This window comes from Pangasianodon hypophthalmus, chromosome 10 (genome assembly GCF_027358585.1).
Source record: "Pangasianodon hypophthalmus isolate fPanHyp1 chromosome 10, fPanHyp1.pri, whole genome shotgun sequence".
Taxonomy (NCBI): domain Eukaryota; kingdom Metazoa; phylum Chordata; class Actinopteri; order Siluriformes; family Pangasiidae; genus Pangasianodon; species Pangasianodon hypophthalmus.
The window spans coordinates 12,527,133-12,543,818 of NC_069719.1; the positions used below are offsets into that span (position 1 = coordinate 12,527,133).

The 16,686-nt window shown below is 34.1% G+C and overlaps 1 protein-coding gene across 2 annotated transcripts; it reads left to right on the forward strand.

The window, feature by feature from the left end:
• Positions 1-549: 549 nt before the first annotated feature.
• Positions 550-16,663, forward strand: adgrf3a (adhesion G protein-coupled receptor F3a). 2 transcript variants are annotated; one of them, XM_053237452.1, is made up of 16 exons: positions 550-2,778; positions 3,891-4,675; positions 6,985-7,122; positions 7,265-7,344; positions 7,674-7,729; positions 7,869-7,993; positions 9,208-9,417; positions 9,518-9,748; positions 9,938-10,081; positions 10,279-10,475; positions 10,805-10,990; positions 11,105-12,424; positions 12,530-12,571; positions 12,733-12,768; positions 13,084-13,164; positions 13,279-16,663. In XM_053237452.1, the coding sequence occupies exons 3-15, from the start codon at positions 7,047-7,049 to the stop codon at positions 13,144-13,146; spliced, it is 2,766 nt and encodes a 921-aa protein (XP_053093427.1). In that variant the 5' UTR covers positions 550-2,778; positions 3,891-4,675; positions 6,985-7,046; the 3' UTR covers positions 13,147-13,164; positions 13,279-16,663. The 2 variants fall into 2 exon arrangements, with proteins under 2 accessions (XP_053093427.1, XP_053093426.1); XM_053237451.1 differs by lacking the exons at positions 550-2,778; positions 3,891-4,675 and having other exon boundaries at positions 6,891-7,122.
• The last annotated feature ends 23 nt before the right edge of the window (positions 16,664-16,686 follow it).

Sequence of the window (16,686 nt, forward strand, 5' to 3'; positions counted from 1 at the left end):
GAATGTAATATAAGATAACCCTTTTCCGCACTATGCAGCAGTCATACTTGGCCTTACTCTTTCACATTAATACACCTCATGTATTCTAGTAGTATTTACATCTAAAAACATTGTACTGTAGGCATAAAATACCACTTCTTGTTTAGATCTTTAAACAGCAGAGTTAATAGGAAAATTTTTTTCTGGTAAAGTGTAAGATGGCAATTTTGTTAATTGTCTATGATACTTTTTGGTCTTACGCATGCTGTCTAGTATCTAGTGTATATCTGGTAAGAGAACATCAGCATCAATGGAAATGTCCTAAAACAATGAGGAAAAAATCCTATGCAAATATGTTCACTATCATGTACACCCTGAAAATCTTATCTTTCTTAAATAAAACAGCATGCAAACACACCATCAGACTAATTTGTATGTTTAAATAGACAGGAATTCATGGATTTTATGCGAGCAATGTCTAAAATGTATTTACATTCACACAGGAATACACTATGAATTATATGACAAATTTATTATACATCTATTCTTGACACAAACAGAAACCTCTCAGTATGACATCAGATAAAATGCATGAAGAAAATAATAAAACTAAACACATCACTGATAAAATAGGAAAATAGGAAACACCACTAACAGAACTAAAACTTGAGCTTTTTGTAGATAGTTTTAAAGAGAAGAATTGCCACTTTATCAACACACATGTGCAAACAGCACAGTGGTGTAGCAGGTAACGTTACAGCTCACAGCTCCAGGGTCCCGGGTTTGATCCTGAGATTAGGTTACTGTCCATGTGGAATTTTGCATGCTCTCCTGAAGCCAGCTGGTGTTTCGATTATGCTAATTTGCCACTAGTTGTGAATGAGTGTGTGAATGTCTGTGTCAAAATTACTGTCCCATCCAGGGTGTATACCAGCCTCACCCATTGTACCTGGGATAGGTTCCAGATCCATTGCAACTTACTTAGGCTAAAGCGGTTACTGACGATGAATAGATGAATACACATATACATGTGTGCAGTACAACAAAATGCTTCACTCATGGATATCTCAGCTTGAAATTTGTCCTGTAGCAGTTGCAGGCATTGCTCCAGGGCTGAATGATGATCTCCAGCTATCATAAAATTTAAATTCTCAACTACGGAGCATTAAGTACTGAGCTACCTCTGCTACTTTCATGACTGCTATATGTGTCTCTGAAGCTTCAGCTCAGCAAATCCATACAATCTCTACTGCAGGCAGAAATGCAGCAGGCCAAATAGGCCTGTGTCATAAGGCCATCTGAAACATCATGAAACATATTTTACAAAATGTAAACAAGGAGCTATGAAATTTTTTTAAAGGTTTTCACGGAAGGTGAGAATGCCTGGACTGATTCTAGCAATCATCAAGGCATTTTAACCCTTTAGACCACTGTAAAGAACATTTCCGAGTTTCTCAGGTCATGGTACACATCAAATGAAGTGCAATAACTAGTAGTGAATTAACTCTGTTCCATTCGCTTATTTGGCTGATTGTTTTATCCAAAGTGATGTGCAAGTGAGGCAAGATACAATTCAACTACATAACTTAAGCGCTTAGGAGTTAAGAGTTTTGCTTAAGAACCATGTTTTTCTGTTCACTTTGTAATTTGAACTCACAAGGCTCAGACCACTAGCAAAAAAAAAAAAAAAAAAAAAAAAAAAAGCTTCCACTGCCAACATTTAGTCTTCATATGAGTTTATTTGTACCATGCAGCTTTTTTACTTGGATTCAAATGCTAACTCAACAGTGATTCTGATATTAAACTCCTATTGTTAAACACACTTTTCCATGCTAGTTTGATTCTAGTGTATCTCATTTCTCAGTCCTGAAGAACCTATTTGCTGCACACTGCTGCATTCTCCCTTTTCAGTTTAGTCAAACACATTTTCAACTTTGATTTATTCGGCTATACTAAAACGTTAGAGTGTAGAAATTCTGTTTAGTTTAGCATAAGTGGTGAAGTAATATAATATAATATATCATTTAGGTACAGTAATTTTCTTGCATGTATTAAGCATTTTACGAGTTGAAGGGCTTCTAAACTTTTTTCTCTCTCTTTTCTTCCTATTCCACAAACTAATATTGCGCTTGGTCAGGACTGAATGTTTGTTTCATCCAAGTTCTGGGATAGGTATTCATGAAAATATTACACATAAAAATGGAATGAAGGCCAGCTGCTGGTGCAGGAAAAAATGAGAGTTCCTGGATGCCGAAGTTTATTTGCATTGCAAACAAAGTTCTAGGATGATTCAGGAAATTTTTTGAAAGTCAAATTCATTTTCTCTCGGACTGAGGAATTATAAACATTAACACAAAGGTTCGATTATAAACAGACAGGATCTGATTATTATGTGATGTGTAATGCAAATAAGTTTCTGGCATGCCTGTGGACCACACTACTGACTGCCCAACTGCTTACTCATCACAGCATGTTTGTGGGATGTATTTGGCTTCCTACAGCCTCACACAGCCCACTTCGCTGATATGCAAAAAATCAAAAGAGGAATTGTATCAGCATAAAACGTCTAATACACCATCCAATGTATTAGACACACTGTAGAGCAAGGAGCATCTCACCTCACAAAGATGTAACTGTCTTTTGGTTGTGCAGAGTACTGCTGAAGAACGTGGTTCTGTTTGAAATTTTTGTGCCTAAATCAACTGTTATTTGACTGCATGTTTATGTCTGTATTTTCTTGGGGAATGCAAAGTAGCACAGAGTAAATCTTTAGCAGAAGAAAAATACTGTTCTGGAAAGGTAAGAAAATATTTTAAGGTTTTGTGATTTTTATTCTAGAACCATCAGGTAGTCACCAGTTTGCTACAGAGGTTTTTTTTTTTTAAAAAAAAAAAAAAAAAAAAAAAAAAAAAAAGAGAGAGAGAGATAGTAAATATAATTGTAATGAATTGGTAGTAGTAGTATTTAGTAGTATTAATAAGAATAATATAGGTAGATTGTTTTTCTTACCTTACAACTGTCCATTATGTATTTTGTCTTTTTTTTTTTTTACTGAATGTTAGAATGGACTAGCAAGAAATCTCACTCCCTCACCTAAATTACATAATTTCTTAGCAGTATTATAACTGAAATGCAAATCTGATAGTTTTGCTATCACACCTATTCTGTGATTTCATAAAAAAAAAAACAAAAAAAAAAACAATAGTACCTTCATAGTTGAATGTATGCTGCCACTGTTAAATTCATAGCCAGAGATCTAGATGTAAGACGCAGTAATATTTTGAAGCTATATTTGAACTGGTTATAAATAATTGCTCATGAATGATAAAAAGATAAAAATCAACCTTTCTCTCTTGGCTAAAAATAGGGTAATTTGCTGAGCTCTACATGTATCCACTTTAAAGGAAACTACAAACAAACAACTTAACTAAAAAACAACTACAAAACAAATATTAGTACATACACAAAGCATGAATTTAAGATAAAATGTTTGGGCACCTCATAAGCTGTTAAACAAATTCCATCAGCTCAAAGAGCACTATGGCACACTGGAGTATAAGGGATCTAGATAACTGCAGATGCTGATTGTATTCCTCTCTAAGCCAATAAAGTACCTACTAGTATCTCCTAATTAATATTGGATGAATGTAATTGTATGTGGCAATTTGAACATTTCTAAGGGGATTTTGAATGCCCAAAGGACATTGTTTGAATTTGAACATTAAGAGTAACACCTGTAACTGTACACTACACAGTACACATATAATGGTGTTAAAGGAGCTTGTCTAAGATGGATAATTATTTGTTGAGCAACTCTATGATTGTATTTTATGTTATGATCCATTTTTGTTCAGCATATTTTGTTTCGCTTGAATGACTGTGCTCCTCTCTTCTCTATCCCTGAAATACAGCCACAAAATGAAATCCTGTAGAGGGATCACCCTCATCTTCCTGGGGCTGTTTATCCAGGTTGGTCTAACTTTGTAGAATTATGTGTAAGGAGCTGGTCTGCTGTACATTTCTGAGGATTATGGTTCTCATACAGAGCGAAGGATAACATCTCTCTGGTTCTATAATTTGAGCCATTTTTTGCAGTCATGTAATTATTAAATAAGATATACTGTATAAATAAGAACAAGCAGAAATGAGAATGATAAATGAAACTGAGGAATGAATGAAACTCAGGAAACATGACTTTTGTTCATAACCAACTTAGTTCATTTATATTACTCATATATTAATTTTTTCTGTATCCACAATTTTGGGAAGTACCTACAGTAGTTGCTTGAGGAGTGACATAGCTGTGTAGATGAGTGTTCCTATCTTCATACATACATACATTTTTGAGAGATTTTTCTACATATTGTCCATATATAGTTTTTTCAATTTACATGTTTTCTCATCTGCAACTACAGTTTTGCTAATGTGACATTTTTAACTTTTAGGCTTCATCTACAGGTAAATTATATTTCCTCACCATTTACATTAATCTTAAAGGACTAAAACCTGAACCTAAAATACCTTTGAGTACACATTTCTTTGTCTGTATTGTTTTTTTCAGAAAATACAACACAATCTTACTACTTTGAGCTTCAAATAGAGTCAAGTGCATTCGACAGTTTCACTTGGCTGCTTGGAAATATTACAGCGCTAACTGTTGAAAATGCCTTAATAACAAATATCACCATAACAACAGGTATTTATATACATCTGTAAAAATCATCTGATTATATTTGATATAGTATATATTAATTTAATAGTTTTATATATATATATATATATATATATATATATATATATATATATATATATATATATATATACAGAGTACTGTGCAAAAGTCTTAAGCACCCTATTTTGTTTTAGTACAAACTTTGTTATAGATTTTTATTTTATGACTTCTACATTATTGATTCAGTACAAAAAAAAAATTTAGAATTCCGAAACATTAGTTTTCCAGCACAAAATTAAATGTTTCGGACAAATGTTTGTATGTCAGTAAAGAAAGCAGCATATTACATAAGAGACACTTTTCAGACAAAAAACATAATGAAGGCTGCTGGGTTTTGCTGCATAAGTAAGAAGCAAGTGTGACAGTCAAAGTCTCCAGAAGATCTGTGGCTGCTTCTGCAAGATGCTCAGTAACACTTACAGCTAATTTACTTATAAAACTGCACACATTGTACCTGAGACTACTATATTTTCTTTTAAAATCATTTATTACTGTTTACTGCTCTTTATAGTATTTTTTAAATGTAGAAACATTTAGTTTCATTATTTTTGAAGGCATCTTTGCTCTACAGCATTTCTTTGCATGTGCCTAAGACTTTTGCACAGTACTGTGTGTGTGTGTACATATAAATATATATATATATATATATATATATATATATATATATATATATATATATATATATATATGAACATTCATGCAGTTATCTAATCAGCCAATCATGTGGCAGCAGTGCAATCATGCAGGTACAGGTCAATGCTTACATCAAACATCAGAATGGGAAAAAAGTGTTTACACATCCTGTGAGCAGAGGGTCTGCAGTCTGAAGCACCTTGTCGATGAGAGAGATCAGACGAGAAGGACCATACTGGTTTGACCTCACAGGAAGTCTACGGTAACTCAAATAAGCATTCTTTCCATCCGGGGTGAGCAGAAAAGCATCTCAGAACACACATCACATCAAATCTTGACGTGGATAGGCTACAACAGCAGAAGACCACTCAAGGTTCGATGTTTTATGCATGTTGAGATGTTTTTCTGCTCACCACAGTTGTAAAGAGTGATCATTTGTTTTACTATGTGCTTCATGGCAGCTCGAACCAATCTGGCCATTTTCCTCTGACCTCTCTTATCAGCAAAGCATTTCCACCCACCCACAGAACTGTGGCTCACTCAATTTTTTTCTCACAATTCTGTGTAAACTCTAGTTTATTTGATTGTTGTGTGCGAAATTCCCAGAAGATTGGCAGTTTATGAAATAATGAATATGAGACAATAGAATTTCAGCTTTCATTTCCTGATATTTACAACTAGATGCATTATACAACTTAGAACATGGCTCATATGTTCTAAGCTCATATGTTTTGGATCATGAGCAGATCATTTCTTTCTCCACACTTTGGCCTTTCCATAACTTTGGTAGAGGTTAATCTTGGTTCCAGAAGTTTTTTGGCTCACCTCTGTATTTCTTTGTGAATTCCAATCTGGCCTTCTGAGTCTTACTGCTGATGAGTGGTTTTCATCTTGTGGTATGGCCTCTATATTTCTACTCTCAAAGTTTTCTTTGAAAAGTTGGTTGTGATACCCTCACCCCTGCCCTGTGGAGGTTATTGGTGATGTCACTGACTGTTGTTTTGGGGGTTTTCTTCACAGTTTTCAAAATCTTTCTGTCATCAACTGCTGTTGTTTTCCTTGGCCAATCTGTTCGATGTCTGATGGTTTCTTTCTTTTTCAGGACATTCCAACTTGTTGTATTGGCTATGCCCAATGTTTATGCAATGTCTCTGATCGATTTGCCCTCTTTTTTCAGGTTCAAAATACCTTACATTTCTCCCATAGACAGCTCTCTGCTCTTCATTTTGTTTTATCCTTTTTAACAACAAATGCAACAAACTGGTCTCAAACCAAACACAGACATTCAGAGCTATTAATTGTTTAAACAGTCAATCTAACAGGGCACACCTGAGCAATAAGTCACATCTGTCAGTAGTCACATGTTCCAATATTTTTGATCACTAGAAAAACGGGTGGGTTCTAACAAAAGGTGCCATGTTCTAAGTTGTTTAAGCTGAAATTCTGATCCATCATCTCATATTCATCTTTTGATCTCAAACTCAAATGTCTTTGGTGTATAGCAAAAAAAAAAAAAAAAAAAAAAAAAAAAGGCCTTGCTGTTCCAATACTTTTGGAGGGAAGGGCTTGGGTTTTTTGTAAATAATGCATGCTGTCAACTTTTTCATTGTCTTGTTATTTTTCTACCTTTTTGATTTTAGTCTGTCAGTCCAACGTCTGTACCTGCGCACAAAACTACAGTTGGAGTAACAGTGTGTGTGTAATGCATCCTGAGTGCTGCCAAAATAAGACATGTGCAACTGTCCTTCCTGGTGCTATGTGCCTCTATAAAGACAGAGGTAATATACTCAGTCTAAGGTTGTGCACAGTTTTCTTAGTACTATACTATACTCTATATGTCCCAGACTAAATTTATACAAAAAGGTAGTTGTATTTAGCTAAATATAACAACTAAGTCTGTATTTCTTTGTCTTTCTCCAGTGCTTGTTAATGGATCATTTACCATTCAGAAAGATTTTTATGAATTCTCTGATGAACTACGAACATACCTGACTACAAGCGTATGTGTTGCACTACAGGAAATCAACACCAAACACAAAATTAAGTAAAACTGCTACAAATATTTCAATGAGACCGACACACCATTAGTGACTGTTAGCATGTACTTATATATTATATAACCTGAAACTCATCTTGCAGAATGTTTATTCTCTGTCTTATACCTCTGACCTGTATACCATTAATTGATATAAGTCTTTCTAGTGTGTGTGGAGTCCTTTTATACTGCTGGTGTAAGCATAACTCAGTGGTATAACGCAGGAGTTTGTATTTATTTATTTGTTTGTTTGTTTGTTTACTATAGTCTAAGCTTGTATTTTATCTCTTTTAGCTGACTTCGGTTTACAGCACTATGAACTGGTTTGACTCACTGAGTGCAAGCTACAGGTAATGATAATGGACAACAGTAGAAATCTTTTGCACAATAGAAATGTTATTGAATTTGCTAAATGTTTATCCAGCCAAAGAATGTAAAATGACTATACATGAAGCCACTGTAAAAAATTTTTTTATTTTTTTTAAAAAGGGAAGGTAGTATCATCGGAGACTTTGCAATGCTAATAAATGGTCCATTTATACCGGAACAACTTGTGAATAAGACTGAGCAGTTGTCAAATATGATAAATGCCACTTTCACCATTGTAACCACAGGTAACTTTTAATTCTAATGCTTTGCTTTTAAAGTGCTTCAGGCTTAACCTATCCACAACATTTTATGATTAGTATGTGTGTATTAGGTGCAGCAGCATTGTTGGGAAACTTTATCTCACTGCATATTACTGGTCACTTTAATAGACACACCAAATTTATTGGTGCAACCTGCAGTTAAAGTTAAAGACTCTGACTCATCCTATCTCCCATGCACAGTTTGTGTTAACTGTCTTCTAGTTATTCATCAATTTCACACCACAGAACACTGTCAGTTGTATACTTTTGCTTCTTGGGCTGTTTTTCAACCTTGAAGGGTGTTCAAAAAATAGTAGACAACATTGCTGTGCCTACAATCATACTAGTGCCACACTCACATTGCCAGTGCTAAACACAGCTACATTTTGTATAGCAATGTTTTGTAAAATTATGTGTTATACAAAAGTGAAACAGCTAAATTAAAAAAAAAATGTTGCCTAATACACAGTTTTAAGAAAAATATTGCATTTTGATGAAAAAAAAAAAATCCTTTTGATGTAAAACTAAATGCACTACTTATATCAGTAAAAATGTTATTATATGTACAGAATGCCAATAGCCATTTGTTCAATATCTAGCTAGAGCCATAGATCATTTTTAGCCCTAATGTGTAAAAACGTATGTTATTTTATGCACAATTTATATTACTTTTTTCTGCCATGAGTGTCAAGCTAAATACTCTTTGCTCTAAAATTGGTAACTTGAAATAACAAACTGATTTTTTGGTGAAAGAAATCAAAATTTTTCCTGAACAATAATTGCCAATAATTAGCACCTTCCTTTTGCTAAAATAATAGCATCCACTGCAAAAATATCTAAGTAGTAAGATCACATGGGGGGTCACTTAGCAAGGGATTCGAGATCTTTCTTCTATGAAGAATATCTCCAGAGCCCTCAGCAACATTACCCTTGCTTGTTGAAAAAAGACAACTGTTTCTTAAAAGTAACTTTTAGCACAGTAACTGTGGAGCTCTTTTGATAAAAATGAACTGCACTACAGTACGCAAGACACAAGAGGCTGTATAAAAATTGTGTCTTCGGAAAAGCACACATTTAATCATTTCCGTAGGGGTTATGCATGATTCCAGTTATTTAGCACACCAGGAAGGTTTTATTAAATTGTGTCATAACACATGTATTTGAACAACCTCACTTATATATATATATTTCTTTTACAGGTTTTATACAAATTAGCGCTCCACATCGTATTGGTTATCACAAATTTGCTAACGTCACATGCACCACACCAGTGGAACTAGAGAGTGTAAAGTGGTACTTACAAAAAGGTGCACAAAAACAAACTGTCACTTATGGCACTGAAGCTAATGTGTCTCAGGATTCACGAAGAAGCATGGTTTTTGTTAATCAAACTTCTGAAGTCTGGAAAGGTAGATTGTTTTCTAATGAATGAAATTATTTCCCTGGTTTGTTTGTGTTATGTTTTTTGTTTAATTAGCTTGCAAAATTCTCTCTTTCATTTGAACACAGGGAATTTTATATGTGACTACACATCTATAAAGTCTAGTAACATAATACACAGAGCAAGTGTATATATGGACGTTGCCCTTTTGCCCCAAATCTTTATCACCAGTAACCCACAATTTCCAGATTGTAAAACTTCCACACTGGTTACTGTTGAGATTATGTGTATCATAGACAACAGCACAGAAACTTACAGTGTTACCTGGTGGCCAGAAGATTTTCCAAAGCAAAAAACAAGTAAGCTCCACAGATGTTTTCTTTCACACTGTGCCCATACAGATGGGTTCACCCATACACATAAAACAGTTTTCTGCTAAAATATTAAAATTCCAAGTCTACAGTTTGATCAACTGTATATACATAAAACAATATTTACAATAACAATATATTGTTCTAATTATAAACTGCACTTACATTTGTTTCAAGCTTCTGTAGGCAATACTACAAGCTACAGAAGCAAAATCTCTATCGACTGTACAAAAAAACAGGACGAATATAATGTTGGATGTATATTTACAAATAGAGAAAATGACACAAGAAATGCCACTCTAAAGATACCAGTCATTTATGGTAAGTTTTCAATCAAACATAAACTTAATAATAACTTCAACAGAGCAATTACAGCATTGGTTAACCTTGCATGATGTGTTAAAAGGTTGTCATTTTCAATATAGACCATTAGCCCTTGTACAGTTTATTTGTCAAAGTAGTTGTTCTTTGGTTGCAAGATGTGTGGCAAAAAAAACTTTTATATTTTTTTGAACCAGATAACTCAGTTGTATGCGCACCGAAGGATGACTGGCCACAAGCAAAGGCTAATTTCAGTGCCAAACTGCAATGTAATCCTAATGAAATTGGTTTTAAATCAAGAGAGTGCTCAGGATCCACAAATAAAGGGGAGTGGGGGCCAATAAACTCTCAATGTGTAAACACAGACATTTGGACCCTGCTGACTGAAGCTCAGGTATGAGGGTTTTTTTTGTTTGTTTTGGTTTTTTTTTATTTTTTTTTTATAGTATTTTACCTAGAATATCCAGTTTTAGTCTGGCATTACCCAAGATCAGATCCATGCCTTTTTTGTGTGATGTTGTGATGATCTACATCCTAGAGTAAGAGAAGCTCTGGAGTTTGATAATGTTGGTATGCCCATAGGTACAAATGGAGGAATGTCAGACTGAATGTATAAACCACATTAAATTGTAGATTTGTACCACCCCAACATGATTTTCTTCTGTCACCCAGTTCCTTAATTCTGTAAACATTTATGCTTCTGTCTTTAACAATTCATAACAGAATCTTCAGAGAGGATGTGGGCTTGTTCGAGAAAATGCAAACAGTCTGTTTAGCAATTTAAAGACGAAAAGTGAGAATCAGATCATTAATACATTTCCAAATATTAATGCATCAGTGAATATATTAGACACCCTGCATAATGCTTCTGAAATACAAAATTCTACATTCAATAAGTCTATGCTCACTGTAAGTATTGGCACTTATTTTCATACTAAGTTAGCAATGTTGTTTAAAAAAAAAAAAAGTATGTCAACAGTTACACTAAGCTTGTCACAAAATGTAATCTTTTGTCAATTTCAGGATTTCATGAAAACTTCAAGCAATCTTTTGAATGACAGTTTATTAATTAATTGGAAGGATAATGACAAGAAGCCAAGTAACCAGACTCACAGCTTGGCTGTTAAATATTTAAGCGCCATTGAAGGATTTGTAAATCGAATCGAGACAACCATGGATGAACCACACACAGAAGAAAATGTACAATTACTGATATGTAACATATCTGTGGAAAAATGTTCTACGGCATTCAACATCACTTTTCCGGACGAGAAAGAAAAGATAAAGACAGTTTATCAAACTAGGATAAATAATCTACCTGGCCTGCTACCAAAATTTAAGGACAATGATCCAAGTGAATTTTTATTATCAGTCACTGCTGAAAGCGTACACAGAATCTTAATCGAGTTCCCAACCAAGAGACTACCAAACCACCAAATACTCTGTTTGCATTTTAACTTTACAACCTCTGAGTGGTCTACGGAAGGTTGTTCTTGGGGCGGTGTACATAAACCAAATCTCTGTGAGTGTAATCACTTGTCTGTATTTACATCTCTAATGTCTAAAAAAGCTGTGGAACTAATGTATATGACGGAGATAACTAAAACAGGTTTAGTGTTCTCAATTTGTTCACTTGTTCTATGTTTAGCAATTGAGTTTGTAGTATGGAACACTGTGGTAAAGTCCAATATCTCCCACTTTAGACACACTGTCTTGGTAAATATTACACTCTGTTTGTTGGTAGCACACTGTAGCTTTCTAGCAGCTTCCTCTCCAGGTTCATCTGCCAACCAGTGGTGTTTGGCTTTAACAGTTATGAAACATTTTTGCTTCTTGGCTGTGTTTTTCTGGATGTTGTGCATGAGTATGGGACTTCTACACCAAATGATATTTGTTTTTGTTCAGTTAAGAAAAAAAGTCTATTTGGGATTATGTTTTTCTCTTGGTTATATCTGTCCTTTATTGATTGTAATATGTGCAATCATCACTTATGACAATGGCGCCGCTGACTCATACTATGTAAATGAGACGTGTTGGTTAAAGTATGAGAGTGTGCTACGTGGGTCAATCCATACCTTTGTTATTCCTGTTGGTGTAATTGTGCTTGTGAATATGTTCACTATGGTTGTGGTCATTAGCAGGATCTTAAAACCCACTTTGTCTGAGGGAAAAACTCATGATGAAAAGGAAATTGTAAGAAGTGTTATCAGAACTGTTGTCCTCCTAACCCCTACGCTTGGAATAACATGGATCTTTGGCTTCTTTGTACTAACGCTTGACCTCACAATGGCACCTTTGGCCCAGATTGTAAATTATGGTTTTACCTTTTTCAATTCTTTTCAGGTAAGTATTAACCATCCCATCCTTCATTATTTACTATTCTAACAATATTTTTGTGTTGTCTATCCTTAAACAACTACTAAAAAAAACCTCTCAATTTGCATGCAGGGCTTCTTCATTCTACTAACAGGATGTTTTGGTGAGAAAAAGGCAAGTTGCTGCTTAAAACTTTCTGAAGATGTTAGGAAGTGAGTTTTTATTTAAAGAGGTCCTCACATCTTCTTTAAACACGTGCTCAATGGCAGCCTCATGAAAAGAACTGTACTTCAACATTTTTTTTTAACCTTAATCTCCATCCCTTTTCTCCAAAGGTTCGAGAAGCACTGCTCATGCGCATAAGACCACGGGTAAATCAGACTGAAGACCTTTATGTATAAATGTAGTGCAAAGGATTGTAGTACATACCCTTATGTGCATTTATGATGAAACATTAGATATATATTGCGAGTTCTGCAGATATTCATTCATTATCAAAAGTAACAAAATGTGTTTGGATGTAGTGGGTTTTCAATATTAAATGAACAGATAATCTGTAAAACAGAGGTACATTTTTCTCATCCATTAAACAATGGGTTGCAAACATTTGCACTTTATTGTGCAGTTATCGTTAGATAAGTTATTAGAAGCAGTTTGTTTAACTGAACAAATTATTATCATTGCAGCATTCAGCACATTATACAAGTAAAAGCTCAATGACGATGACAGCTGCAGTTAAAAAACAATAACCGATTTGCTCTACGAAGGTAAGCAAATTTTATTTTCTCCACCTGACAATGTACTATGTACCCTTACGAAGTGACCAATGATAATCTACCTGGTGAATTGGTTTATTTGTTTCAACCTATGTATTTTTTTAGGCTTATATACAAATACAATATCATACAACCAACGAACTTGGAATGACCAGACCTGCTTTTCTATATGAGGACAGAAACTCATAACCTTTTGTTTTGTTTTGCATAGCCTTTTGTTTGTCTTGTTTATTTTTGTAATAAGCTAAACCTAGATACTGTATCTAATTGTGTTAATTATGTGAATGTTTAGAGTTTTTTTTAAATACAGATTTGTTTAATCATCATATTATGCTTGGTTTGTTATTGAACACCTTGAAATCATTTTTGTATTAGATTTCAGCTGTTTGAATTGAGATTATGCTTGTAAACACTTCCTTTCTATTAGAAGTAATGCATTAGTAATTGATTACTGTTTAAAAGAAACTTATCAAGTGCCATGCTGGCATGTTATTATTTTCTTGCAATACTGAAGCTTGAATGGTCATAGCATTTTGTAAATAGTTGCTTTCTTCCTTACATAATGTCATAGTTAATAGTTAAAAGAAGAAATATATAGTGTCCTATAGAAGTATATAGTGCCCTTCAGAATTACACGTAGAGTTTGTAAAATAATTTGATTTAAATATCTTCTTTGCTTCACATTAAGAAACAACATATACCTTCTTAATGGAACACTTCCATCTGTAACATTCAGGCACAAAAAAAAACATAGAAGATAATTTTACCAAGATAAAAGTGAGGCTTCAAGTGGCTTGTATATGCAGCGCAAGAACCATAATTGTGTTATATAATTAATTTTTGTCATCTTTTTTGGTGTAGGCAAAAACTGCCAGTATACAAATCATCCATATTTAATACTTCCAATTTACTCCATGATATCATGTGATTTTTTACTTTTTTTTTTTTTTTATTGCCTTGCCTCATGGTTTTCGGTTCTTTTTTGATATAAATAAAACATAACATCTGATGGCTCTTTTCTTTCTTTTCTCTTTTTCTTTCAGTCACCACCATTCTTGTCTGGATTAGGTCTTTAAGCAGCTGAGTTTATCCTCTGTAACAAACTGTCACCCACATCTTACATGTATACACTGCAGGATTTAGAAATTCTGAAAGAAACCCTGCTTATGAGAAATTGTATGCAATATGTGGCTTTCAGTTTGTCTATCAGCTGTGTGCGTGTCATTGCTTTCACTTAAATACAGGCTGTGATGATTGGTTCAGGCTCTGTAAATTCTACCTAGCAAACAAAATGCATCAGTTTGGACCAGTAGTTTTCAAGAACTTTTTTTAAAATGTCCCATGTCTCATCAGTATGTCAGTATTCCATACACATGCTAAGAAGGAAGCAACAGTATATTCCATACAGTGCATCTCTTGGAGAAAGCAGAATTGAGTGGGTATATTTTGTAGAGGGAATTAGAAAATAGATTCATACCATTGGCCACAAATTCAAAGATGGTCACTAGATGGCAATGTAACCTTAAGACTATGCACATCTTTAAAGGGCCTGCTGTTGGACAGGAAGCCATTTTCTGGCCATTACAAGTAATGCTGAAGATGGTGATTTACACATAATCACATAGTATTTAGCAGCTCAGCTTAAGTCATTTAGCAAAGAAAGAAAGGGACGGTTACTATCAACAGAAACAAACAAGCTACTATCAACAGATAGATAGATAGATAGATAGATAGATAGATAGATGATTTTCCTATGGACTTCCAGGTCCTATGGACCTCCACTGAGGTATCTAATTAATTTAGCAAAATATGTCATTGATACACCCTTCATATGAGAGGAACTAGTATTTTTTTTTAATCTCCTTTTAATGATTTACCACTTGATTTACCATTCTGTAAGTCTCTACTTTGCTGTCTTTGCTCAACTGACAGTACCATTAATACAAGTGCAGCCAGGCTAGAAATCTAACTTTGATGTCTTTGAATATAGCTTTGAATCTATCTCCTGCATGTGCCAGATCATATTATTATTATTATTATTATTATTATTATTGTAACAACAATAATGCATTAAATGTGTTAAATAAAAGTAGCAAAAAGCGTGGGTGTGCAGGCTCCTCAACGCTGTCCTCAAATACACTGTCTCAAACAGATCAGTGTCTGATTTCCCAAAACTCTCTCTAACTCAGTTACGAAACTCCCACTATGCCTTTAGAATCCATTAGTATAATTTTATTTGTACACTGCTATTCAGTGGCCTCTAAATTATAAGTATATTGAGTTATTCAGTAGGTAGTGCAATTCTCCCCCACTCTCCTAGGCCATTGGAGAGTGTGTCAGATTTTTATAGCTACTGTGTTCTGCGTGCCCCCTTGTTTTGATACAAAATACTATCCTAGGACACAGTAACTATAAAAATCTGACACTTATTTGTGGAATTCCTTATGATAGATTTAAAGGAAAAATCCAACCTGAATATCTTGCATATTAATCTTTATAATTAACATGCGATCTTTAATGGCATCTGAGATTTATTTCATAATGAAATTTTGAGTGTTTTTTTTTTGTGCTTGTTTAAAATTCTTTTATTTACATGTTGGGCTTTGGTTACAGGTTTCCTACATTACCCACAATGCCATTCGGTTACACGCAGATAGTGGCGCCATTCTCTGCAGTATGCGCAATTGCGTTGTATAGCTGCATTGCCTTCTGGTACTTTGAGTCCTATGTTTGTTGTCTCCATTACTTCTACGTTGGATTTCTTATTAATATGATGTTGAACACTGGGAATTGGTGTGGAAGAAAACAGCTCTTGCTAACAGCAAAACCTGATCGTTACCACTTATGTTTCAGATCGAATGTTTTTTTTTTTTCTTTTAAATGCCATTGTAATGTGTGACGTTAACCTGTGACGTTAACCTGTGACGTTAATGTGGCGCACCACAGCAAACCTTACACAGAAATAATAAAAATACACCATCAAAAAAATAAAATAAAGAAAGAAATAAAGAGCACCACAATCACTAAACACATCATGAATATTTCAATATAAATAGATTCATTGTGTTTTTAGGATGGATTTTTCCTTTAAATAGGACAGGACATTACAGGCTGTCAGTCTAGACTAAACTCAGCTTATTTATAATATTAAGCTTATACATAATATTATAATATTAGCGTATTTTTTACTTTTCAAGATAAGGTACCATGTTGTGTGACTGGATTACAGTGATTAGTGATACAGAGATACTTTGTAGTTATGGAACCAGCAAAGAAACGAGGATGTTCTGAATGTTGAGAACAATTTAAACTCATGTCAACAAATAAAATAATCAACAGGTAGGATATTTATAGGAAATTTGTATTAATCACGTGTAAGAGATTAGTTTTGCCTATATACCACAAAACATAGGGGGTTGTTTTTTCTTCAGTAATTAATACAGACATTGCTTAATGTTACCAGGTGGGTTATTGTTAAAAAATAAATGAACTTGTCAAGGCATTGGAATGAAC